Source organism: Eschrichtius robustus, chromosome 3 (assembly GCF_028021215.1).
Source record: "Eschrichtius robustus isolate mEscRob2 chromosome 3, mEscRob2.pri, whole genome shotgun sequence".
NCBI lineage: Eukaryota > Metazoa > Chordata > Mammalia > Artiodactyla > Eschrichtiidae > Eschrichtius > Eschrichtius robustus.
In genome coordinates, this window is record NC_090826.1 from 144,744,816 (window position 1) to 144,771,010 (window position 26,195).

A 26,195-nucleotide genomic window follows, 5' to 3' on the forward strand; every position below is an offset into this window, starting at 1 on the left:
TAAAAAACTAAAAATAGAACTACCATATGACCCAGCAATCCCACTACTGGGCATATACCCTGAGAAAACCATAATTCAAAAACAGTCATGTACCACAGTGTTCATTGCAGCTCTATTTACAGTAGCCAGAACATGGAAGCAACCTAAGTGTCCATCGACAGATGAATGGATAAAGAAGATGTGGCACATATATACAATGGAATATTACTCAGCCGTAAAAGGAAACGAAATTGAGTTATTTGTAGTGAGGTGGATAGACCTGGAGTCTGTCATACAGAGTGAAGTAAGTTAGAAGGAGAAAAACAAATACCGTATGCTAACACATATATATGGAATCTAAAGAAAAAGGTGATGAAGAACCTAGGGGCAAGATGGGAATAAAGATGCAGACCTACCAGAGAATGGACTTGAGGACACGGGGTGGGGGGGAAGGGTAAGCTGAGACAAAGTGAGAGAGTGGCATAGACATATATACACTACCAAATGTAAAATAGATAGCTAGTGGGAAGCAGCGCATAGCACAGGGAGATCAGCTCGGTGCTTTGTGACCACCTAGAGGGGTGGGATAGGAAGGGTGGGAGGGAGGGAGACGCAAGAGGGAGGCGATATGGGGATATATGTATATGTATTGCTGATTTACTTTGTTATAAAGCAGAAACTAACACACTATTGTAAAGCAATTATACTCCAATAAAGATGTTAAAAAAAAAAGATATTTTTATTAAAGAATCCACCATGATCACTAAATAAAATAAAATAAAATAAAATCTCTGATCATAGATCTCCACAACAAATACAATAATAATGAAAAAGTTCGAAATATTGATAGAAATACCAAAATGTGACAAAGACAGGAAGTGAGCCAATGCTGTTGGAAAACAGTGCCAATAGACTTGCTCAGTGCAGGCCTGCCACAGACCTTCAGTTTGTGAGAAATACAATGTGTGCAGAGCACAGTAAGGCAAAGCACAATAAAATGAAGTATGCCTGTATAGTAGATCTTGCCTTCATTTATGTGTGAGGAAAAAAGTATGTATATTAATGTTTGTCACTATGAACTAGTTCTAAGAACAATTATCAGAAAACATTAAGGAATTCCACTCAGATCCAGATACTGTTTTCTAATATTCTTTTCCACTAAATAGAACCAGAGCTTCTAGGAGAAATAGTTAATTCTAAGGCTGGGGCAGGGAGTATAAAGATGAGCCTGGAGCATGTAGTAGGGCCAGAAAGTAAGGAAATACTAAAATAATATGATGTGAGTATATCAAAGGGACATAGGGCCAGTTGGAATAGCTCCCGAAGGCCATACTGGAACAATTTGAACAATAAAATAAATAATGTAGTATTGGATTATACCCAAAGCATAAAATGAATCTCCATGAGTGCATATTGATATAAATAAATAAATTGGGGAAGATAGACTAATCTCTCATACAGAAGAATTCCAGATAAATTATGTAGGTATTCCCCTCTCAAGGAAGTAGAATAGCTCTCCCCCTCATATATATGGGCTGGGAAGAGTGATTCTTTTCAAAAGGGCAAAAGAGAGTAACTTTACAGTGGAGGAACCTAGCAAAATCTACCTGAACCAGGTGATCAAGGTCAACATCATCAGTGATAAGCTATGTTGATAGTGTGTACCCTTGATACGATTGATGAGAATGGCACTCTGTGATCGTGCTTCCAAAACCCATAACCCTAGTCCAACCATAAGGAAAACATTCTCTTCTAAAATAAAAGTTTATTTTAAAAAATTAAGGCGCTCAAATTCAGGCACATGCCATTTAATTTGTTTTAAGTTATTGCAGTGATAGCACAATCCTGGAAGGATCGTGTTCAGGGTATGTAGCAGGGCTTGAGTCAGTGGTGTTGTTTTTCCAGCAGCAGAGTCCTCATGTGGTGTGAGAGGCCAGACATGTGGTTACTGAATTATGAAAGATACACATGTAGCCAATTAGATGAGTATAATTGAGTGAATGAACTCTCTGTGGCGGTTCCAAAAAAAAAAAAAAAAAAGTAAGAAGAAGCAAAAGTTAAAGACTCCACAGCTATTACCAGTAGCTGGATCTGAAAGCACTTAGGCGTTTTGTATTTCCTGGGGAAATGGCATGCAGTTGTACCTCTTCTGACATTTTTGCTCCCTTGGCCTCATTTCAAACTTATTGTATTTACTTTAAGTGGGATTTATTTTGTTTTGCTTTGTTAAACACGACTTTCTTAGTTACTGTAATATGATCTATTGAGCTTAAATGAACCCCTGAAATGAAAACTGACTTTCTGCTTTTACTGAAATCTGAAACCCAAAAGGACAGTGATGAAGACTGTTTTGACAAAACAGGCAACTAATTACCAGTAGGTAAATCACAGACCTCCTAATTGTCTTTAATTCATATTTACTTTAATGCATTGTTTAAATATCTATAGCATTTGAGACTTTGATGCAGATGCTAAAACTTAGAAGACTTGTTTTTGTTCTGAAATCCTTTGTAGTTCCACCTAGTATTAAAGGAGGGAATGTCACCACAGAAATATCAGCACTGATCAACAGCATAATTAAACTGGAATGTGAAACACGGGGACTTCCAGTGCCTGCTATTACTTGGTATAGAGACGGCCAACCAATCATATCCAGCTCACAAGCACTTTATATTGATAAAGGACAATTTCTTCATATCCCTCGAGCACAGGTCTCTGATTCAGCAACATATAAGTGTCAAGTAACCAATGTTGCTGGGACTGCTGAAAAATCATTCCATGTGGATGTCTATGGTAAGGAAAAAAATATATGTTTTAATTATGTACTTTTCTGCCTATGCTTTCTAATCTGGCAACATGCAATTTGTTCACTAATAAATCCCTGTTGGGTTGGGTTGTCTTCGATATGCATACATTGTAATTAGAAGAATTTGTCTCATGATTTGGAAAAATATTTTAAAAAGCTAAGGTTAGCAAGAAGTGGGCCCATTCATTCAGCCAACCGTCTGCCTATGGCACTTGGGAATCTAGACCATTTGATTTTTACGGAGAAGGTAAAGTAGTTCTTAGGACTAAGCTCATTCTCTCCAATTTGTCCTTTTTAAGCCAGACACAGTATAGAGTATCCTACAATATTTAGACTAATTGCAGATAAGCTGAACCAAGAAATTCTTTCCTCAGTAGCTTACGGGGAGATGGACATATAGGTAGTTTCTGTAGTCAAACTACGTGAGTTAAAAATGAAAAGAATCCCCTTTATTTCACTAGGATTTTAAAGAATTGCCTGAAATATTACTTTTTTCTACCTAGTTCCTCCAATGATTGAAGGTGACTTGGCTGTGCCTCTCAATAAGCAAGTGGTTATTGCTCATTCATTGACACTGGAATGTAAAGCTGCTGGCAACCCTCCTCCAGTTCTCACCTGGTTGAAAGACGGTGTACCCGTGAAAGCGAGCGACAACATCCGCATAGAAGCTGGTGGGAAGAAACTAGAAATCACGGGTGCCCTAGAAGTCGATAGGGGACAGTATATATGTGTGGCTACCAGCGTGGCAGGAGAAAAGGAAATCAAATACGAAGTTGACGTCTTAGGTAAATGAGGATACTGCCACCTGTATTCTCATATTCATAGCAAAACCTGACTAGTTTATTAAAGGCTTTTGTGTTCATGGAATAATAAAACGATCTTAGAGAAGGTTTAGTGATCTGTTCAACTCTGGACTACACATTACTGAGTGGTGAATTGATCACCAGAGTCCCAAGATCTAAAACCCCACATAAATCTTCCACTTGCCCTGATAGGTACACTTTGTAAGTAGGTAGATGCCTTTTTACATCTGTGACAATATCTGATTGTAGTGAGTGACGGCATGGTCTCTTGTCGTGAACACCGTGCTAAACAGCAGGAAACTTAGTCTGTGGGACTTGGGAAGTCATCTTGTAACCTTACATCTCTGCTTCTTTATAAACTGAAGGCTTTCAATGCAGGCCCAATTTTTGAGGTTCCCTTATCTTACTCTTATGAAAATAAACAACATAAAATATGAATCAACTTTATGTTTTGTTTTTGTTTTTTTTTTTAATTTATTTATTTTTAATTTTGGCTGTGTTGGGTCTTCGTTTCTGTGCGAGGGCTTTCTCTAGTTGTGGCAAGCGGGGGCCACTCTTCATCGCGGTGCGCGGGCCTCTCACCTTCGCGGCCTCTCTTGTTGCGGAGCACAGGCTCCAGACGCGCAGGCTCAGTAGTTGTGGCTCACGGGCCTAGTTGCTCCGCGGCATGTGGGATCTTCCCAGACCAGGGCTCGAACCCGTGTCCCCTGCATTGGCAGGCAGATTCTCAACCACTGCGCCACCAGGGAAGCCCCAACTTTATGTTTTGATGGCATCATCAGCCCCATAGTTGTAGATTAACTGAGAAAAATTCACAGTGTGTCAAAAGTATATTTATTGATCGTGGCAAATGTGTATTGTAAAAGGTATTTTACAATACATTTCAAGTCTCCTTCCTGTACCAAATGACTATGATACTTATCAGCCTTCTAAGTGCAACTTAGTATTGCTTAAAAGTGATGCTATATTTTTTCTTGTAAACATTTCTTTGTATGTTACATCCTTGTTGTTTTCTAGTGCCACCAGCTATAGAAGGAGGAGATGAAATGTCTTACTTCATTGTGATGGTTAATAACTTACTGGAGCTAGATTGTCAGGTGACAGGCTCTCCTCCACCAACTATCATGTAAGCGTTTTGGTATGTCTTCTAAATATCTCCCACTTCTTTATTTGAGTGTTTTAGAGCTATCTTGAAAGAGGTTCTGTGTCATTCAAAAGTGATTTATAAAATTATACTAATTATATCCCTCTTTTAAAAGACATACTCTATATGCAAGGCAACTTTTGTTTGATACTCACAGGGCCCATAAATCTGCTCAATTAGAAGACTTCATCATATGCTCTTAAAAATTACATTTTCAGTTCATAGAGACAGACTATTAAGTGGTATCTGTCAGATCTTCTTGAAGCACTGAAATGGTAAATGAACAACGGAATTTAAAACAGTATGCCAGACATATTAAGGAATAGAGGAAGTTAACATGAATATATGATTACCAATACTTTTTTCTCATTCCTTCATTCACAAAGTATTTCTTGAATACTTATCTTTCATTTCCAAAGTGCTATGGGGTATGCAAAGGAACAGATACTCAACTAACTTTTGGGCTAAAATATGTTCACACATGATTATAAAACTAAATGGAAAGTGATAATTCATAATAAATTAAAAATTATAATGCTATATGATTTTAGGATTCTATTTTACAGATGTTTTAAGATTACGTGTGTTTTGTTGGTTAATATTATTTAAACATTTGAAGTGAGTGATAGGTAGGGGCATTTGCCTCTTTCTGTAGCCCAGCATTAATAGAAGAATGAAGAACTGTACACATAGTTCTTGGGTTCCAATAATATGCCAGCTTCTTTGTTAAACTAGGTTTCCCTTTTCTTTTCCCTATTTACAGTTTATTTTATTAGAGTGAGCAGATGGGAAATTAGGCAAGTACATAATTGAGAATACATATATATAAATGTATCATATATACATATATACACATATACATACATATGTATAAGTATATAAGTCGAATATATGAATAAATGTAGTTGCTCCGAGATAGATAGATTGCTTTAGAAACATAGTTATTTAAGATATAGTTAGGAACATAGTTATTTAAAATATGTCTCCAGACTTCTTTTTGCCTTATTTCTGTAGGTGGCTGAAGGATGGCCAGCTAATTGATGAAAGGGATGGATTCAAGATCTTGCTAAATGGATACAAACTGGTTATTGCCCAGGCTCAAGTGTCAGACACAGGCCTTTATCGGTGTGTAGCAACAAACACTGCTGGAGACCACAAGAAGGAATTTGAAGTGACTGTTCATGGTATGCTGAAGAAGGGGCAGGAGCATTTCACTGAAAATTCATTTATGCATTGTTTCAGTATCTAATTCAGAACTTAGCTCAGTAATCTGGATAAATCTTGAGTTGTGGAAAGTAGTGCTAATTTGAGTGAGAATTTGGATGCAAATTTGAATCAGATATTGGAAAATTTTAAGGCACTTTACTAACAGAGAAGATTTAACCAAGAGGTATCATGTGAATGAACTGAGACAGAATTTAAATGGTAGGAGGTATATTCTGCATAGAATGTGAGGGTCTGAGGAATGAGATCAAAGAAGATAGAAGAGGCAGGCAGCAAATCTCAAATAAAGGGGGGATACGAGTGTTCAAAGGTTCAGCCAAAACAGGAGGGAGTGTGAATAAAGTCGTTTCCAGAAATGGAGGCTGAGGGTGTTATGCAGGATCCAGGGCACATAAGTGCACTCATGGAACTGGCACAATAGGGTTAGAACCATTCATCTAATGACAGAAGCAACCCTCTGCCAGGGTATCAGGCGTCTCACTTGCCAGCAGACCTTGGGAAGGGAGGGACTGCAATGAGAAACTAGAGAGTGTTTGGAAGCAACAAGCAGAGGTTTCTATGAACATCAACTTCATTCTTCCCAGGCGGACTGGTTTTTTCCTGCATTTTGATGGAATACAGCTAATCCTGTTTCTCAGTCTCAATTCCAATTCTTGAGGGAGGGAATCTGGCAGGCCCAGCTTAAATCAAGTTACTCTCCTGGATTTAATCAGCCTTGCTGGGGACAGAGTCATGTGGTATAAATATGGGTACTGGAAACCCACCCCAATTTAATGAGGCAGTTCTAGAGAAAGGGCAGGTCATAGTAGATTGGGAAAACACACCAAGAGGTTGTAAACCAAACATACATGTGGATTGCAGTTGCTGTAAATACATTTCACTTATTCTCTGGAGAATTAGAGACCCATAGTTAAGAGATCAGTAGTCTCTAAAATTGCTAAAAGTTATAAGTGAAATCCATGGAATGAAATTATTCTGTTTGTTAAAATAGGCCTCTGCCCTTTTCTAAATTTTGAAGTTTCAAGTTCTTGGATACAGACTTTTAAGTGTTTGATCCCACTGATTATAGTTTTCGTTCCCTCCCTCACTTCCTTTTTTCTTCCTTCTTTCCTTCCTTCTCCTCTCTTTTTCTTAAATCTAGTTCCTCCAACAATCAAATCCTCAGGGCTTTCTGAGAGAGCTGTAGTAAGGTACAAGCCCATCACCTTGCAGTGCATAGCCAATGGCATTCCAAAGCCATCCATTACATGGTTAAAAGATGGCCAACCTGTCAACACTGCCCAAGGAAACCTCAAAGTAAGTATGAATATTATTTTGCCCAAGATGAGAAAGCTATATATGGAGCTATCATATTCTCCTTTCTTAATTATAGATTTTCCTGTTGGATAGATTTTGCAGGAAATGTACTAAAGCAATATGTGTTTTCCTTAGGGTTTTTCAGAATTTAACTTAATATTTTGATTTGAAAAATGAAATTAATTGAAGACTAGTAACTTTAACAATGATGTTAATTTTAACATAGTGGTTGGTATTTTTATTATTTCAATTTATGCCTGTTTTAATTATTTAAAAACTGGTATCTTATGGATGAATAGTTCATCAGTACTAAGTAAGTCAGAGTATCCTCAGTATATTCACCATTGGCCAGGATTAAGGTAGAGTTATTTCTATTGATAAATAAACCTAAGTGAAATGGTTTCTTGAAAAACATAGTTTAGTTTATAAACATCATGATGGCAGAGACTCAGACTCTATGAACAAGTTTACTTGTGTATCATATTGAGTATAGTCCCTGGCATATAACTATATATCAGTACATATTTGTTGAATTAATAGATAGGTAGATTGCAAACCTGCGTAATCTACGTGATACAATTAAAATAATTAATAGATTTTGCTACTAAGATCAAGTTAATTGACTAATGTGGGTTTGAGCTTTGCTTGAGGTAGGTTTCAGTAACAAGGGATGTGCCAAGTTCTTCTCCCGGCAGAAGTGATGGATATCTGTTCATTTATCATTCCTATTCCAAATTCGGTGGAACTAATCTCACACATTTGCGCTAGCAAAAGATCTAATATGTAGCCTTCTAACACAGAGCAGGTAAACAACTGTTTACCTGGGAGACAGATATTTATCATACAGTCGTACAAAAGTATGATTGCAAACTGTGATGAGTAATCTTAGGAGACAGTATAGAGAGGTATAAGAACAGATAATGAGGAAAGCCTTTGAGCGTGTGTTGGTTTGCAACCCCTGGAGCTTCCTGGGTGTCATCTGAAATCGGCCCCCTATTCAGAGAGGGCAGAGAGAGATCTAAGAAAGAGGCACAGCGCTCCAGATTGGTAGGGGGCAGGTTTAATAAGCAAGGGAACTTACTTACCAGGCTTGTCTTGGATGACTGCAAGATGAGTAGATCTCCTCACGTGCCCACCAAATCTTAAAAGTTTATATAGAGGTCTTAACTGGGTTCAGTCATATATCCTGTCCAGATGGTCTCAACATCACACTACTATCTCAAGGCTGCGTCCTTGGGCAGTTTCTAGCACTGGGAAGGAAGATGGAATGCACATTCCAAAAATGGGGAGAGGATGAGGAGCCTCCAAATGCCTGAGTCCAGCTCACAGGTCATCCCTGCGGTCACATCCTCTCAGTGACCTCCTCCAACAGCGTGAGGGAGGGTAATTTATGGAGAAAGTCTTTAAGCAGAGATCTGAAGAACATATGGAGTTAAGTGGGCAAATTAATAGAAGAGAGGTGAGTAGAATCTTTCAGAGAAGACGTGCATGGGCAAACAACTGAAAGTAAAGGGGAGCACGACACCTCCTGAGAACGTGAAAGCAAGCCATTGGATTAGGGAACCAAGAGCAAGGGAGAAATGGTATTAGAGGAGACCAGAGGACAGGTAGGAGGCATTTAAGTAATGTTAATGATTTTATTTTCACTTTGCGAATTTCACAATGCGAAATTTTTGAACAGTTTTAAGAGAAGAGTGACATGATCAGGCTTATATTTTCAGTAGTTACCTAGGTCCGTTTGGAGAATGAATTGAAGGAGTCAAGAGTAGATATGTGGAAATCAATTGAACTTATTTACATTTGTCTAGGAGAGAGAAGATAGAAATTTGGACTCACATGCTGGCCATAGAGATGAGGATACATGGATATATCTGAGAGTTATTTATTGGTTAAATCATTAGTGCTTGATTATAGATTGTTGATGAAAGGTGAGGGAGTGGGGAATATCAAGAAAAATTAGTAGGAAGCTAATCTACACAAGTGCATAAATAGTGTTGCCATCCAGTGAGAAAGGAGACTTTGGAGGAAGATAAGTTTGAGGGGGAATAACTGTGATTTGAGTTTTAGACTTCTGGGTGTTGAGTTGACCTTGAAATAAACTAGTGGCGTTGCCAGGTAGACCATTGAATATATGGTTCTGACGCTCAAAAGATAGTTCTGGCTTGGGATATTGGCACACAGATCATATTTGAAACACATGGACGTAGATGAGTTAATCCAAGGGCAGAATAAAGAGTAAGAAGAAATAGAAAAAAAATGATCTAGTTCAGAATCTTAAGAAATTACTGCACTTAAAGGCCGTATGCGAAAGTCTAGAAGTGAACATAAGTATATGAATGTGCTGCTTAACGTGTTTAGTACAGTATGGATGAAGAATAAGCTACGTGGGAGTTTATGTGGGAGTGTATGGAGAGAAGATCATATGGGGTCAGAATGCAGTAAGCCTGGAAGGCTTTGCTGAGTTCGGATTTCATTCTGGGCAAAGTGGGGAGCCGTGAATGAGCTTTGAAGGGGGACTGGTAAAAGGATCCAATTTGCATTTTAGAAATTATTCTGGCAACAGTATGCAAGGCAGATTAACAGTTCGGGAGGTTGGAGACACTGGAATATAAATTAAGGAGCCATTATAATCCCACAGTGGCTGTGAGGATGGAGACAGGGGATCTGAGAAACACAGAGTGGTATAATTACTAAGAGAGTCAAAGTGGGCTCTGAAACCCAGATGACTGGTGCCATTAAGCAAGATCGGAAACACACAATGAGAATTTGGTTTAGAAATACAGGAAAACAGCTTTGTTTTGGATTGTTCAATTTCATGTGCTAACCTGTCCAGCAGATAGCTGGAAGCTCAGGAGAAAAGTTAAGGCCAATGCTGTAAATTTAGGAGTCTGCATGGGATTCTTCATCACAGCCATGGGTTTGGATGAAAACTATCAGAAAGCCAAGTTTCCTGTTTATGGGACAGGAAGGGGAAGCAGATTCCATAAAGTAATCTACTAAGAAAGTCAGAGAATGAGAACTGAGGGAATGCTGTACCTTCAGCTCCCAGAGGGCAGAGTGACTGAAGGAGCAGGAAGTCAACAATGCCAAATGCTGTAGATGGTGAAGGAGAGTATGAGCTCACTGCCTAGGCTGCTGGATGCTGTGATTAGAAGTTAACTGGTAACCTCTGAATAATCATTTTCAAAAAATAACCACTGAATCACCAGTTCCAAAATGGTAGAGGCTAGCTGCAATGTGTTTAAGAGGGAAATAAGGAAAACAAGTCAAGGAAATTTATCTGCATTTCCATTACTCATATTTTATAATTTTTATTGTTTTTCTGGCCCCCATGACCATTTAATCAAAAAAGATTGTTTTAAAACTATTTATGAAGTGTTGCATAAATGTAACCATGTTTTTTTCAAATAGCTTAAATTTTCATCACATACCTCATAGTTGCAGTGCTGAAGTTTTTTATTCAGTGGAGTTTTATGACTGTACCAGCAGGCTTGCCTTAGGTAACACTGTTTTGTGTTTTCCAATGACTAAGAAAAGCTTTTCAATCAAAATAGTCTATTTTCTTGTGCATGATGAAGTGATCTGGCTCTAATCTATCAAAAGATAATTAAGATACTGGCATAAAAATATAACTAGATATTACAAATTTAAATAAGTTTGTCTATTCAGCAGATGTTTTCAAGTCCAAGTATAAAGTACAAAATGCTGCCATACTTACTTTCTGATCCCAATTAGATACAGTCTTCTGGTCGAGTTCTACAAATTGCCAAAGCCCTCATGGAAGATGCTGGCAGATACACATGTGTGGCTACCAATGCAGCTGGAGAAACACAACAGCACATTCAACTGCATGTGCATGGTAATGGCATCTTCACGTCTTAACAAGAGTATTTCTGTGGCTTTTTTAAAACATAGCGGGCCCATTTTTATTGAATTGTGGTATAAAATAAGCAAGTGTTTATTTTAATCTGTATAAAAATGTATATAGTTTTTTTTTACATTATTTTCATTATACTTGCTCATATTAAGATCTTCAGTTTTCAGGTTGTCAAATAGGAAGTGCTGGAGCTCATAAATAAATAAATGCACTACCCTGTGTTTTAATTATTTGAATTCTGTCAACTGATAACTTTGTACAGATAACTTTTATTGAAAAAAAAAAAAAAAAACCCAGAAGTTGCAGGGTTTTTCCTTAGCATTGTCTGTGATTATCCTGCCTGCCTGTAAGATGGATTTTGTGAGCAGAAGCTATTCTTGACTCAGGATCTTCTCTCACGTGCTTTAATAAAAAGTCTGGTTGGCTGTGGAACACTTCATGAATACTGTAGCTTCACAGTAAACTTGAAAGATTATCTGACCTTCAGTGTAAGACTTCACATCTCTAGAGGCTCATCAGAAAAGGCCAAGAATTGTAGGCTTGAGCTTTCCTAACTCAGCCAAGGATATTTGCAGAGAGCTAGCCAAGCTCTCATTGTACGTGTTGTTCATTTTCTCTGATTCACGGGATTGCTTGTTAAACTTTTATTCATTCATTCATTCCATCCATCCATGCATTTATATATTTACTCTACATTTTCTGAGCAATCTTAACCTAGAAGAACACTCCAGCACTTAGTTTAATTCCAGGTTTATAGCAGGCAGTCAATAAATATTTAACAAATGAAAGAGTAAATAGTAAGTGAATGAAAAAATTTAATTTGAACATTGAATTCTAATCTGTTTCTTTACATATTTTCTTTTATTTAAATCACCCAGTTAAAAGATTTAAATCATCAGTTCTCTAAACGTTTCCAATAAACCAGCTTATTCTTTCCCCAGTTCTTCCAATATGAACACCTAACTTACAGATGTCATACACACAAACCATGTTCCTTAAGAGGACCTTTATTTTTTCATTGAATAATTAACCTAAAGACCAATATCTGAGTGGAACCATCTTGGAATGGTCTCACTATAATTGAGGGTTGGGGGACAGGCTGACCTTGCTCTCCCTTAAGTTGCCTTGAATTTACCTTGTTCCTCGTAGGGCATTGTATGTCTTTCTAGTGTTCTTTGGCAGCTGTCTCCAGCATATACTCAGACCTCCACTTCCATCTAAGAGTGTGCTCAGGGTGGGCTTGCTCTCCTTCCCCATTTTTCTGCTCTGAGTCTCCTTCTCTCCTCCTTATACAGGCTATTTGTTCCCTCCCTTCCAACAATTTCAGTCCTTATCTGATCTCCATTGTTGGCTAAAGGAAATAGTTGAGTGGGATAGCAGCATGATGTGTTGTAGTCATCTCAGGCACTGGAGTCATGCCGACTTTAGTTTAAATTCTATGCTAAACGTGATCTGTGTAACCTTGAGCAAACGACTTAACCTCTCTGAGTATCTGACTTGCAGAGTGCTTTTGAGGTTTAGAGGTATTAGACGTAAAATATTTCCCACTTTTACTCTTTCAGGAGTTATCAAAAAGAAAGATTTGGTTTTGTTCTCTAGACTGGTTTAAATTACTTAAATGAAGACTCTGTAATGAAGAACAGAATATATGTCTCCAGAACTGGGAAGAACCAAACTTCAGTGTTTGAGGCTCTCAAACTTGTGTTCATAAAAATTGTAGGTATTGCTTGTTAAAAGTACAGCTTCCTGGGCTTCCCTGGTGGCGCAGTGGTTGAGAATCTGCCTGCCAGTGCAGGGGACACGGGTTCGAGCCCTGGTCTGGGAAGATCCCACATGCCGCGGAGCAACTAGGCCCGTGAGCCACAACTACTGAGCCTGCGCGTCTGGAGCCTGTGCTCCCAACAAGAGAGGACGCGATAGTGAGAGGCCCGCGCACCGCGATGAAGAGTGGCCCCCGCTTGCCACAACTAGAGAAAGCCCTCGCACAGAAACGAAGACCCAACACAGCCAAAAATAAATAACTAAATTAATTAATTAAAAAAAAAAAAAAAGTACAGCTTCCTGGGCCCATTCCCGCATCTCCTGAAACAGCATCTCTGATGCAAGTAGTCTGTGCCATCACGTGGAGGTACGTTGGCTCAGACTGTAAAGACTGGCCTGGAGACTTGCCAGTGTAGTCAAGAATGACTGAAAACTAGAATCCATAAAAGAAGTCAAGTATCCCATCAACTACCTAGCAACAACAGAATAGAATAAACAGATTCACTACCTAAGAAAACACAAGTCTATAAATGTACTGTCTGAATATGGTAACACAATGTATGTTAGCAGGAGATGCAATTAGTGTACATACTGACATGGAAAATCATCAGAGACAGGGGATGCAGGCTAGAAGATGTCTGAGTTAATGTGAAAAGAAAGAGAAATAGAAGGTTAGTCATTGTAAGGATTTATTAAAAACTACCAAATTATGGTTTTCTGAGGGTATATGACCAGTAGTGGGATTGCTGGGTCATATGGTAGTTCTATTTTTAGTTTTTTAAGGAACCTCCATACTCTTCTCCATAGTGGCTGCATCAATTTACATTCCCACCAACAGTGTAGGAAGGTTCCCTTTTCTCCACACCCTCTCTAGCGTTTATTGTTTGTAGATTTTTTGATGATGGCCATTCTGACCGGTGTGAGGTGATACCTCATTATAGTTTTGATTTACATTTCTCTAATAGTGATGTTGAGCATCTTTTCGTGTGCCTCTTGGCCATCTGTATGTCTTTCTTGGAGAAATGTCTATTTAGGTCTTCCACCCATTTTTTGATTGGGTTTTTTGTTTTTTTGATATTGAGTTCCATGAGCTGTTTGTACATTTTGGAGATTAATCCCTTGTCAGTTGCTTCATTTGCAAATATTTTCTCTCATTCTGAGGGTTGTCTTTTCATCTAGTTTATGGGTCCAAAAAAGAGGGGATATATGTATACATATAACTGATTTGCTTTGCTGTACAGCAGAAACTAACACAACATTGTAAAGCAACTATACCCCCCCCCAAAAAAAACTACCAAATTAGATGAAGAATATAAAACAATCTTCTTCATACGAATCAGCAATAGCATAGAGGTAAGATATATTAGTAGCTGAAAATGTTTCATCTAATACAATCTTGACTTGTCTGGACACCATTTCATCAACCTGAAGGGAGAATAAATGATGAAGTGAATTTCTAACCTAATACTGATAATGGTCAACTTGGAGGAAGTAGTTGGCTAAGAGCATGTGACAGGAATCTGAACAGAAAGTTGGTGTATCATCTTGGCACTCATGAGGGCAGTGTCACATTGGATGAAAATGGCTCCAAACTTGATTCTGTCCTCTTCAATACTTGTATTAATAATTTCGGTGAGAACTGGAGATGTTAAAAAAGGTATAGGAATTTCTAAGGGTTGAGAGATTTCAAAAAGACCTCAGAGGTTAAAATGACAAGTTAACCTGACGTCAAAAATTGCATAAGAATAGAGATAGAATGGCTTAAAGATACCACACACTGAAATACTTGAGGTATTAATGGCTCTCTCCAATTACTGTAGATTTGACAATTCAATTTCGTAATAAAGCTAATCAATCTTAGAAGTCAGTAATAGAAGCTTATAGTAGCCCTCTTATATTCTTGCTCTCTGAATGCTTCCAAAGTGTTGTATCTAATTCTGGTGCTATATATTGAGGGACATTGAAAAATCTATAGGGAAGCAACTATTATTTAATTTAGTTCATTTATCAATTTATTTAATCAAAGAAACTCAGCTTTCAGATTGTTTAGTATTTTGCTTTCCTATAAAAAAGATTGTAGAAGCTTCCATTCTTCTCAAACATGGAAAAAAGTGTTTCCAAAAGTAAGGGTGCATGGTCTCGTGGGCTAGAAGATGAAGTCATGATCATGAGAAGAGGAATATTCTCATGATCCCCTGGGTTTTCCAGGGGGAGTTCTGTCAATCATAAAAGGCTGAGGCTCTCAGTAGGTGGTCCTTTTGATGATCAAAGTTTCATAATTCTGGAAGTTCTAATTCTCTAGACCAAACTATGAAATTATATTTAAACCTCAGATATTTGCCAGGTGAGACAGATGTTTCCACAAACAAATGATTATTTGGGGTCTAATGGCTCAAGCATTCATTTCATCTGCACTTAATTATTTCCTAGCTGAAATCAACCAAGTGAAGCGCCCAGAAGTAGAATGTTGTGGTTAAAAGCTTTGAATTTAGGCTCCTATACTCTCAAGTAATATCTGGAGGACAGTGGGCTTAGATGTTAACTTTTTAAAAGCCCCGTTTTCTCATCTGTAAAATGGGAAGGATGAAGATAATACCATAATCAGGGAAGTTGTTCTGAGGAATAAACGCAAGACTAGACATGAAAAATTTAGCCTGGTGCCTGGTTCCTAGTCATCATCTGTAAGTAGTAGCTTAATGACTGTTTCAGCCAAACACATATTTGGCTTCTGGCACTTCTCACTGTACCAACATCTTAACAAATATGTCTAAAGTCCTGCTGTCTTTACTGTTGGCCAGGAACCATCTTGAGTCTGTATTAGCTGTCTGGTTAAAACATTAGTAGAGCACCCTTAATTTAATTTTATTATTTTAAAGTATTTGCTTGGCTAACATCTGCTAACACCCACTTAAAAAAAGGTTCCTATAGCATTTCTGTGTTTTGCTTAATAGCTCACTTGTGGCTTAAAGGAGACTTGAGAATATTATAGGGAATTTTTTTTCTTTTTTAAAGGATAACTTCAGTTCCAGGCTCTACTATACTATTTTCTCGGTATAGATGAATTTATTATTTACTATATTATAATTTTGGTGGTTAAGGTGTATTATCTCACCCAAATCACTTTTAGATCAGTTATGTATTAATTCAAATTTAACCAGAGTTTGAAATAATGAATTTATGCCTCTGAATGATTAAAATAATAGGCAAAATTTAGACCCACAATATGTCCAGAAGAAGGTATTTTGGTTTTGGCGTGATATACGCCTAGAACTTTTAGAAGAAAGGAAAAAACCAGTTAAGTTGAATGGAATTCAATCTTCTGCTTGGAGTATGCAGACATCTTCTTACTGTTAACATAAGATATTATTACCTTACTAATTCTTCTTCTAGAACAGTGTTCACCTAAATTCAGATTTCCAAGACCATCTCTTTAATGCTAGAAGGGAATAATAGCATTTATATTTGTATTTACTTTTTAACCTAAAAATGAACCAGCACCATTTATTGAAAAGACTAATCTTTCCCCATTGAATGGCTTAGCAGTCTTTTTGGAAACCATTTGACTGTAGATGTAAGGGTGTGTTTCTCTAATCTCAATTCTATTCCATTGCCTAAGTGTGTATCCTTATGCCAGTACCACTCTGTATTTTTTATTCCTTTTTGTCTCCCAACTTTATTGAGATGTAATTGATAAACAAAATTGTATATGTTTAAAGTGTACAATGTGATGATTTGATACATGTATACTTTGTGAAATGATTACTACAATCAGGTTAATTAACACATCCATCAGTTCACATAGTTACCATTTTTGTGAGTGTGTAGTGAGAACACTTAATATCTACTCTCTTAGCAATACAGTATTAGTAATAGAATAGTCACCATGCTGTACATTAACTTCCCAGAACTTATTCATCTTATAAATGAAGGCTTGTATCCTTTGACCAGCAACTTCCCATTTCCCCCACCCCCCAGCCCCTGGTAATCACCATTCCACCAGTTTGTATGAGTTCAACTCTTTTTAAATTCCACATATAAGAGATCATATAGTATTTGTCTTTCTCTGTCTGGCTTACTTCACTTAGCATAATGTCTTATAGGTTCTCTCAGGTTGCTTCAAGCGGCAGAATTTCCTGCTTTCTCATGGCTGAAAAATATTCCATTATGTGTGTGTGTGGGGGTGTGTGTGTGTGTGTATACACACACCATATATATGTATACATACAACATACATCATATGTATATGTTGTATGATAATACATATAATACACACACACACACACCCACACACACACACGTGAGAGAGGGGGAGAGGGGGAGAGAGAGAGAAAGAAAGATAACATCCTCATTATCCTTTCATCTGTCTACGGACACTTAGGTTGTTTCCATGTCTTAACTATTGTGAATAATGCTACAATGAACATAGGAGTGCAGATATGTCTTTGAGATACTGATTTTACTTCCTTCAGATATACAACCAGAAATGGGATTGCTGGATCATATGGTAGTTCTATTTTTAATTTTCTGAGGAAACTTCATACTATTTTCTATTTTCTTGTTGATTTTTGTCTAATTGTTCTATTCATTATTGCAAGTGGAATATTGATATCTCCAACCTTTATTGTTGAATTGTCTTTCTCCCTTTGATTCTGCATGGTTTAGTTCCATGTATCTTGAGACTCTGTTGTTTTGTGAATATATGAGACTCTGTTGTTTTCTCATATGTTTTTTGATAAATTGATACTTTGTATCATTTTAAAATGTCCTACTTTGTTGCTAGTGACAGTTTTTCTTTCAAAATCTACTTTGTTTGATATTAGTACAGAGTCTCCATTCTTACTTGGTTACTGTTTGCATGGTATATCTTTTCCATCCTTTTACTTTCAACCTATTTGTGTCTTTGAATTTAAAGTCTGTCACTTGTAGACAACATATAGTCAGGTCGTGTTTTTATTGTCGTATTGCTTCTTAAATCCATTCTGCTAGTCTCTTCTGCCTTTGGCTTTGAGTGTTTAATACATTTACATTTAACGTAATTACTGAGATGACAGGATTTATGTCTACCATTTATATGTGTTTTTATATGTATTATGTCATTTTTGTTTTTATGTTCCTCCATTACTACCTTTTTTGTGTTAAATAGATATTTTCTTTTTTTACCATATTTTTGAGTTCATTTTTAGTGGTTGCCCTGAGTATTACAATTAGCACCTTAATTAATAATGTTATATTTGGATTAATACTAATTTAATTTCAATAGTATAAAAAACTTTGCTACTATATAGGTCCCTTCCCTTCCCCTCCTTTGTGCTATTATGGTCATGCAAGTTACACCTTTACTCATCATGTGCCTATCAGTACATATTTATAATTGCTTTATGCTATTGTATTTTAACTCAGAGAGGAGAAAAAAATGTTATATGCAAAATATATAGTTTTACTGTCTTTACTACTAGTTACCTCTACCAGTGCTCTTTTTTTTTTAATTAATTAATTAATTAATTAATTAATTAATTTTGGCTGTGTTGGGTCTTAGTCTCTGCACGCGAGCTTTAGGTGTGGTGAACGGGGGCTACTCTTCATTGCGGTGCACGGGCTTCTCGTTGCAGTGGCTTCTCTTGTTGCGGAGCACGGGTTCTAGGTGTGCGGGCTTCAGTAGTTGTGGCACTCAGGCTCAGTAGTTGTGGCTCGTGGGTTCCAGAGCACGGGCTTAGTAGTTGTGGCTCACGGGCTTAGTTGCTCTGCGGCATGTGGGATCTTTCTGGACCAGGGCTCAAACCTGTGTCCCCTGCATTTGCAGGCAGATTCTTAACCACTGTGCTACCAGGGAAGTCCCTACCCATGCTCTTTTTTTGTTTTTTTTGAGTTTTATTTTATTTCTTTATTTTTTATACAGCAGGTTCTTATTAGTTATCTATTTTATACATATTAGTGTATATATGTCAAACCCAATTGCCCAATTTATCCCACCACCACCCACGCCTGCTTTCCCTCCTTGGTGTCCATAAGTTTGTTCCCTACGTCTGTGTCTCTATTTCTGCCTTGCAATCTGGTTCATCTGTAACTTTTTTCTAGATTCCACATACATGCATTAATATATGATTTTTGTTTCTCTCTATCTGACTTACTTTACTCTGTATGACACTCTCTGGGTCCATCCACATCTCTACAAATGACCCAATTTCATTCCTTTTTCTGGCCAAGTAATATTCCATTGTATATATGTACCACATCTTCTTTATCCATTTGTCTGTCAATGGGCATTTAGGTTGCTTCCATGACCCGGCTATTGTAAATAGTGCTGCAGTGAACATTGGGGTACATGTGTCTTTTTGAATTATGGTTTTCTCTGGGTATATGCCCAGTAGTGGGATTGCTGGGTCAGATGGTAATGCCATTTTCAGTTTTTTAAGGAAAGTCCATACTGTCCTCCATAGTAGCTGTATCAATTTACATTCCCACTAACAGTGTAAGAGGGTTTCCTTTTCTCCACAACCTGTCCAACATTTGTTGTTTGTAGATTTTCTGATGATGCCCATTCTAACCGGTGTGAGGTGATCCCTCATTGTAGTTTTGATTTGCATTTCTCTAATAATTAGTGATGTTGAGCAGCTTTTCATGTGCCTCTTGGCCATCTGTATGTCTCCTTTGGAGAAATGTCTATTTAGGTCTTCTGCCCATTTTTGGATTGGGTTGTTTGTTTTTTTAATATGGAGCTGCATGAGCTGTTTATATATTTTGAAGATTAATCCTTTGTCCGTTGACTCGTTTGCAAATGTTTTCTCCCATTCTGAGGGTTGTCTTTTCATCTTGTTTATAGTTTCCTTTGCTGTGCAAAAGCTTTTAACTTTCATTAGGTCCCATTTGTTTATTTTTGCTTTTATTTCAGTTACTTTAGGAGGTGGGTCAAAAAAGATCTTGCTGTGGTTGATGTCAAAGTGTGTTTTTCCTATGTTTTCCTCTGAGAGTTTTATAGTGTCTGGTCCAACATTTAGGTCTTTAATCCATTTTTAGTTTATTTTTTTGTATAGTGTTAGGGAGTGTTCTAATTTCATTCTTTTACATGTAGCTGCCCAGTTTTCCCAGCACTACTTATTGAAGAGGCTGTCTTTTCTCCATTGTATATCCTTGCCTCCTTTGTCAGACATTAATTGACTGTAGGTGTGTGGGTTTATCTCTGGGCTTTCTATCCTGTTCCATTGATCTATATTTCTGTTTTTGTGCCAGTACCTTATTGTCTGGATTACGGTAGCTTAGTATACTCTGAAGTCAGGGAGTCTGATTGCTCCAGCTCCATTTTTCTTTCTCAAGATTGCTTTGGCTATTTAGGGTCTTTGGTGTTTCCATACAAATTGTGAAATTTTTTGTTCTCATTCTATGAAAAATGCCATTGGTAGTTTGATAGGGATTGCACTGAATCTGTAGATTGCTTTGGGTAGTATAGTCATTTTCACAATGCTGACTCTTCCCATCCAAGAACATGTTATATCTCTCCATCTGTTGGTATCATCTTTAATTTATTTCATCACTGTCTTATGGTTTTCTGCATACAGGTCTTTTGGCTCCTTAGGTAGGTTTATACCTAGGTATTTTATTCTTTTTGTTGCAATGGTAAATGGGATTGTTTTCTTAATTTCTCTTTCAGGTTTTTCATCATTAGTGTTCAGGAATGCAAGAGATTTCTGTCCATTAATTTTGTATCCTGCTAATTTACCAAATTCATTGATTAGCTCTAGTAGTTTTCTGGTAGCATCTTCAGGATTCTCTATGTATAGTATCATGTCATCTGCAAACAGTGACAGCTTTACGTCTTCTTTTCCGATTTGGATTCATTTATTTTTTTCTTCTCTGATTGCTGTGGCTAAAACTTCCAAAACTGTGTTGAATAATAGTGGTGAGAGTGGACATTCTTGTCTTGTTCCTGATTTAAGAGGAAATGGTTTCAGTTTTTCACCATCGAGAATGATGTTGGCTGTGGGTTTGTCATATATGGCCTTTATTATGTTGAGGTAAGTTCCCTCCATGCCTACTTTCTGGAGAGTTTTTATCATAAATGGGTGTTGAATTTTGTCGAAAGCTTTTTTTGCACCTATTGAGATGATCATATGGTTTTTATCCTTCAGTTTGTTAATATGGTGTATCACATTGATGTGCGTATTTTGAAGAATCCTTGCATTCTTGGGATAATCCCCACTTGATCATGGTATATGATCCTTTTAATGTGCTGTTGGATTCTGTTTGCTAGTATTTTGTTGAGGATTTTTGCATCTATCTTCATCAGTGATATTGGCCTGTAGTTTTCTTTTTTTGTGACATCTTCGGTTTTGGTATCAGGGTGATGGTGGCCTTGTAGAATGAGGTAGGGAGTGTTCCTCCCTCTCCTATATTTTGGAAGAGTTTGAGAAGGATGGGTGTTAGCTCTTCTCTAAATGTTTGACAGAATTTGCTTGTGAAGCCATCTGGTCCTGGACTTTTGTTTGTTGGAAGATTGTTAATCACACTCTCAATTTCTGTGCTGTGAATGGTCTGTTTATATTTTCTATTTCTTCCTGGTTCAGTCTTGGAAGGTTGTGCTTTTCTAAGAATTTGTCCATTTCTTCCAGGTTGTCCATTTTATTGGCATATAGTTGCTGTAGTAATCTCTCATGATCCTTTGTATTTCTGCAGTGTCAGTTGTTACTTCTTCTTTTTCATTTCTAATTCTGTTGATTTGAGTCTTCTCCCTTTTCCTCCTGGTGAGTCTGGCTAATGGTTTATCAATTTTGTTTATCTTCTCAAAGAACGAGCTTCAGTTTTATTGATCTTTGCTATCATTTCCTTCTTCTCTTTTTCATTTATTTCTGATCTGATCTTTATGATTTCTTTCCTTCTGCTAACTTTGGGGTTTTTTTGTTCTTCTTTCTTTAATTGCTTTAGGTGTAATGTTAGGTTGTTTATTTGAGATTTTTCTTGTTTCTTGAGGTAGGATTGTATTGCTATAAAGTTCCCTCTTAGAACTTCTTTTGCTGCATCCCATAGGTTTTGGGTTGTCGTGTTTTCATTGTCATTTGTTTCTATGTAGTTTTTGATTTCTTCTTTGACTTCTTCAGTATCTCTTTGTTATTTAGTAGCGCATTCTTTAGCCTCCTTGTGTTTGTGTTTCATACAGTTTTTTCCTGTAATTGATATCTACTCATAGCATTTTGGTCAGTAAAGATACTTGATACGATTTCAATTTTCTTAAATTTACCAAGGCTTGATTTGTGACCCAAGATATGATCTATCCTGGAGAATGTTCCATGAACACTTGAGAAGAAAGTGTATTCTGTTGTTTTTGGGTGGAATGTCCTATAAATATCAATTAAGTCCATCTTGTTTAATGTATCATTTAAAGCTTGTGTTTCCTTATTTATTTTCATTTGGGATGATCTGTCCATCGGTGAAAGTGTAGTGTTAAAACCCCCTACTATTATTGTGTTACTGTCAATTTCCCCTTTTATGGCTGTTAGCATTTGCCTTATGTACTGATGTGCTCCTATGTCGGGTGCATAAATATTTACAATTGTTAATATCTTCTTCTTGGATTGATCCCTTGATCATTATGTAGTGTCCTTCTTTGTCTCTTGTAATAGTCTTTATTTTAAATTCTATTGTCTGGTATGAGAATTGCTACTCCAGCTTTCTTTTGATTTCCATTTGCATGGAATATCTTTTTCCATTGCCTCACTTTCAGTCTGTATGTGTCCCTAGGTCTGAAGTGGGTCCCTTGTAGACAGCATGTATACATGTCTTGTTTTTGTATCCATTCAGCCAGTCTGTGTCTTTTGTTGGGAGCATTTAATCCATTTACATTTAAGGTAATTATCGATATGTATGTTCCTGTTACCATTTTCTTAATTGTTTTTGTAGGTCTTTTCCTTCTCTTGTGTTTCCTGCCTAGAGAAGTTCCTTTAGCATTTGTTGTAAAGCTGGTTTGGTGGTGCTGAATTCTCATAGTTTTTGTTTGTCTGTAGAGGGTTTAATGTCTCCGTCTCCGTATTTTCTTCATTCTGTTTCCAAGATTTTGGATCATCTTTACTATCATTACTCTGAGTTCTTTTTCAGGTAGACTGCCTATTCCCTCTGCATTTGTTTGGACTGGTGGGTTCTTACCTTGCTCCTTCATCTGCTGTGTGTTTCTCTGTCTTCTCATTTTGCTTAACTTACTGTGTTTGGGGTCTCCTTTTCGCAGGCTGCACGGTCGTAGTTCCCGTTGTTTTTGGTGTCTGTCCCCAGTGGATAAGGTTGGTTTGGCGGGTTTTTTAGGCTTCCTGGTGGAGGGGACTGGTTCCTGTGTTCTGGTGGATGAAGCTGGATCTTGTCTTTCTCGTGGGTAGGACCGTGTCCGGTGGTGTGTTTTGGGGTGTCTGTGAGCTTATTATGATTTTAGGCAGCCTCTCTGCTAATGGATGGGGTTGTGTTCCTGTCTTGCTAGTTGTTTGGCATAGGGTGTCCAGCACTGGAGCTTGCTGGTCATTGAGTGGAGCTGGGTCTTAGCATCGAGACAGAGATCTCTGGGAGACCTCTCGCTGATTGATATTACGTGGGGCTGGGAGGTCTCTGGTGGTCCAATGTCCTGAACTCAGCTCTCTCCCCTTAGAGGCTCAGGCCTGACACCCAGCTGGAACACCAAGACTGTCAGCCACACGGCCATGTACGTGGAGAGTTTCTTGCCTTTTGGGAAGTCTGAGGTCTTCTGCCACCGTTCAGTAGGTGTTCTGTAGGAGTTGGTCCACACGTAGGTGTATTTTTGATGTATTTGTGGGGAGGAAGTTGATCTCCATCGTCCTACTCCTCCGCCCTCTTGAAGGTCCTTCCAGGAACCTCTTAGGTAGCACCAAACGCATTCTATTATCCAGTTTCTACTTGGCTGCTTTTTTCACTGTGGTTGCAGAGCTCTTTGCTTTCAAGCTTACTGCTGAGGTAGGGAGAGAGTGATGGGAATAGAATGAGATAAAATGTCATCAACCTTGTTGTTCTTAATTAGATTTTGCTGTTTTTCTTGAATAAGCACTTTAATTATTGCAAGCCTTTGGTTAATTTCCAGAGTTGTGAAAAAGTTGGTTTTGATAATTTTTCCAGTGTTCTTTTTTGTTTTCTAATGGAGGCATGGATTTTCAGTCTTTACTCTGCCATTCTTGCTGACATCTAATCTTTTTTTCTTTCAGTCCTTTAGTGGAATGAAAAGTAGCCAGCCCACTCCACAGCTCTTTTATTTCTTATTCTTACCATGTTGTTTTATTGCAGTTGCTGCATAGTCTGTCAAAGCCTTCAGTGATCACTTTAGTCCAGAAGGCTTCACGTTAGTATTTAAATAACAGTTTTGAAAGAATGCGCCATGGATTAATTATTTTTCCTTTCCAGTTGGAAAAGTCAGATAGCCATATTTAAAGGTCTTTTGTCCTTAAATACCATATCATAAATCAGAATTTAGTGCAGAAAACAGAAACATTTTAGGCATTTCAAGCAGGAGGGGTTAATACATTTCATTAGATGGATACAAAGGAACTACAGGTATGAAGGAGGAGTGGAGTCTACGCTTTGTCTTTAGGAACAACTTCCAAGAAAACAAATATGACTCACAAGAACATCTACTTTTGAGGACAGACTTTATTTTAAACTTGTCAAGAACCAGCTTTGAGTTTTATTGTCTTCTTTTGTTATTTCTTTTGCTTGTTTGTTTTCTTTGGTGTAGTCTTCTGCTTTTATTTTTATTATTTCTTTATTCCTGACTTCTTTGACTTATTTTATTGTTTTTTTATGGAATCTGAGTTGAATGATTGGAACATTTATTTTCATTATTTCTTAGTTTTTAATATATTAATTAGGGCTTTAAGATTTTCTTTGAGTAATGTACTGTTTAGTGACATTCCGTAGGTTTTAGTTTTTAATCAATCTCATTCTAATTTATTTTTTCTACTTCTATACTTTTGTCTTGATTTCCTTTTTAATAAATTTTTTCTCCATGTAGAGAACTTTATATTTTATTACTGAGTTCTCTCTTGTTTTTTATTATGGTTTTATTAACTTGTGGTTATAAATGCTTTATTGACTTTTTTATGGCCTAATATATAGTCTGTTTTGAAAATATTCTGTTGGCATTTGAAAATAATACCTATTCTTTGTTAACCATAAATACACTAATACATATGTGTATGTGTATATATGTAATATACATACACACATACAGTATGGATGGGTAATTTTAGTTCTCAAATTCTTTGTAACTTTATTTTTTGTTTCACTGCATAGTCAATTTCTAAGAAAGGTGTACTAAAATATAGTACTTTTCGGTTTTTCAAATTTTCTCTGCTATTTAACAATTTTTGCCTTTTTATTCAGCGCATAAAACATTATCGTTATACTGGATTCTTTCTGAATTGTAACAGTTCAGTCAATAGAAAGCATTATTTTTGCCTTGTATAACAGTTTGTCAGAAATTGATATCACAGTTGTTCTGGTATACCTTTGTCCAGCTCTTTATTGTCAACATTTTTGCAATTGTTTTACTTTTGCTTTTTAATTTTATTAAATACTGTTAACCCTCAAATAGTGTTAAGTCTTTCTCTATTGACCAAGAAAATGAACTGATTCACATTTATGCTCTTGATTTATATATTTGATTTTATTTCTGCCATCTTATTTAGTTCTCATCATTTTTCTTGTTCCCTTTTCTCCTTTCCCCTTTCTCTGTTTTTGCTAGATTAATGGGACAATTGTTTAATTGTATATGAGGCAGAGGTCAGGGGCTCTCATGCATTGGATAAGTTAAATTTAGCAAATCTTTAAAATGTATTTTTATATAAACCTTAAAGCTAACATATCTGTAGCATCTTTTCCAAGTAAGATAAGATCTCTAGTTTACTTGTAATTCTGTTTTTCTCCTGGCATCCCTCCTACACTCCTTGAGATAGGAGAAGATGTATGGCATTGCTGTTCTAAGTTGTCATTACTTTTACACTATGCCTCTTAGACTTTCTGAATTCCTACTTTATAAATACATTAAAAATAGAGCAGCATTATCTGTGATTATTTAAAGTTGAAAATGTAGTTTTCTGTTTTATTTTACTAACAGTTTAATTGTAACTTTCATATCAAAAGAAAAAACTCTAATAAACAAACAAAAAATGATTTTAATCCCCCTGAAATGGTTTAAGATAGTACTTACTAAGGTAAAGTCAGATATTTTGAGGAATACCCATGTCCTTCCCTGAAAGAGTTCAAATGTGTTAGATTACTTCTTGGTAAAGGCAATTCATCATCAGACCAGTCAGATTTATTGGAATT

At 37.0% G+C, this 26,195-nt stretch overlaps 1 protein-coding gene across 6 annotated transcripts in view; it reads left to right on the plus strand.

Annotated features, from left to right (window-relative positions):
• Window positions 1–26,195, plus strand: part of HMCN1 (hemicentin 1) — a 529,724-nt gene that overhangs the window by 298,689 nt on the left and 204,840 nt on the right. For all 6 annotated transcript variants that reach the window (XM_068541417.1, XM_068541420.1, XM_068541418.1 and 3 more), the window contains exons 31-36: window positions 2,494–2,772; window positions 3,289–3,570; window positions 4,606–4,714; window positions 5,747–5,916; window positions 7,098–7,252; window positions 10,988–11,111. In XM_068541417.1, coding sequence (XP_068397518.1) covers window positions 2,494–2,772; window positions 3,289–3,570; window positions 4,606–4,714; window positions 5,747–5,916; window positions 7,098–7,252; window positions 10,988–11,111 — 1,119 coding nt within the window. The remainder of the gene's footprint in view (window positions 1–2,493; window positions 2,773–3,288; window positions 3,571–4,605; window positions 4,715–5,746; window positions 5,917–7,097; window positions 7,253–10,987; window positions 11,112–26,195) is intronic.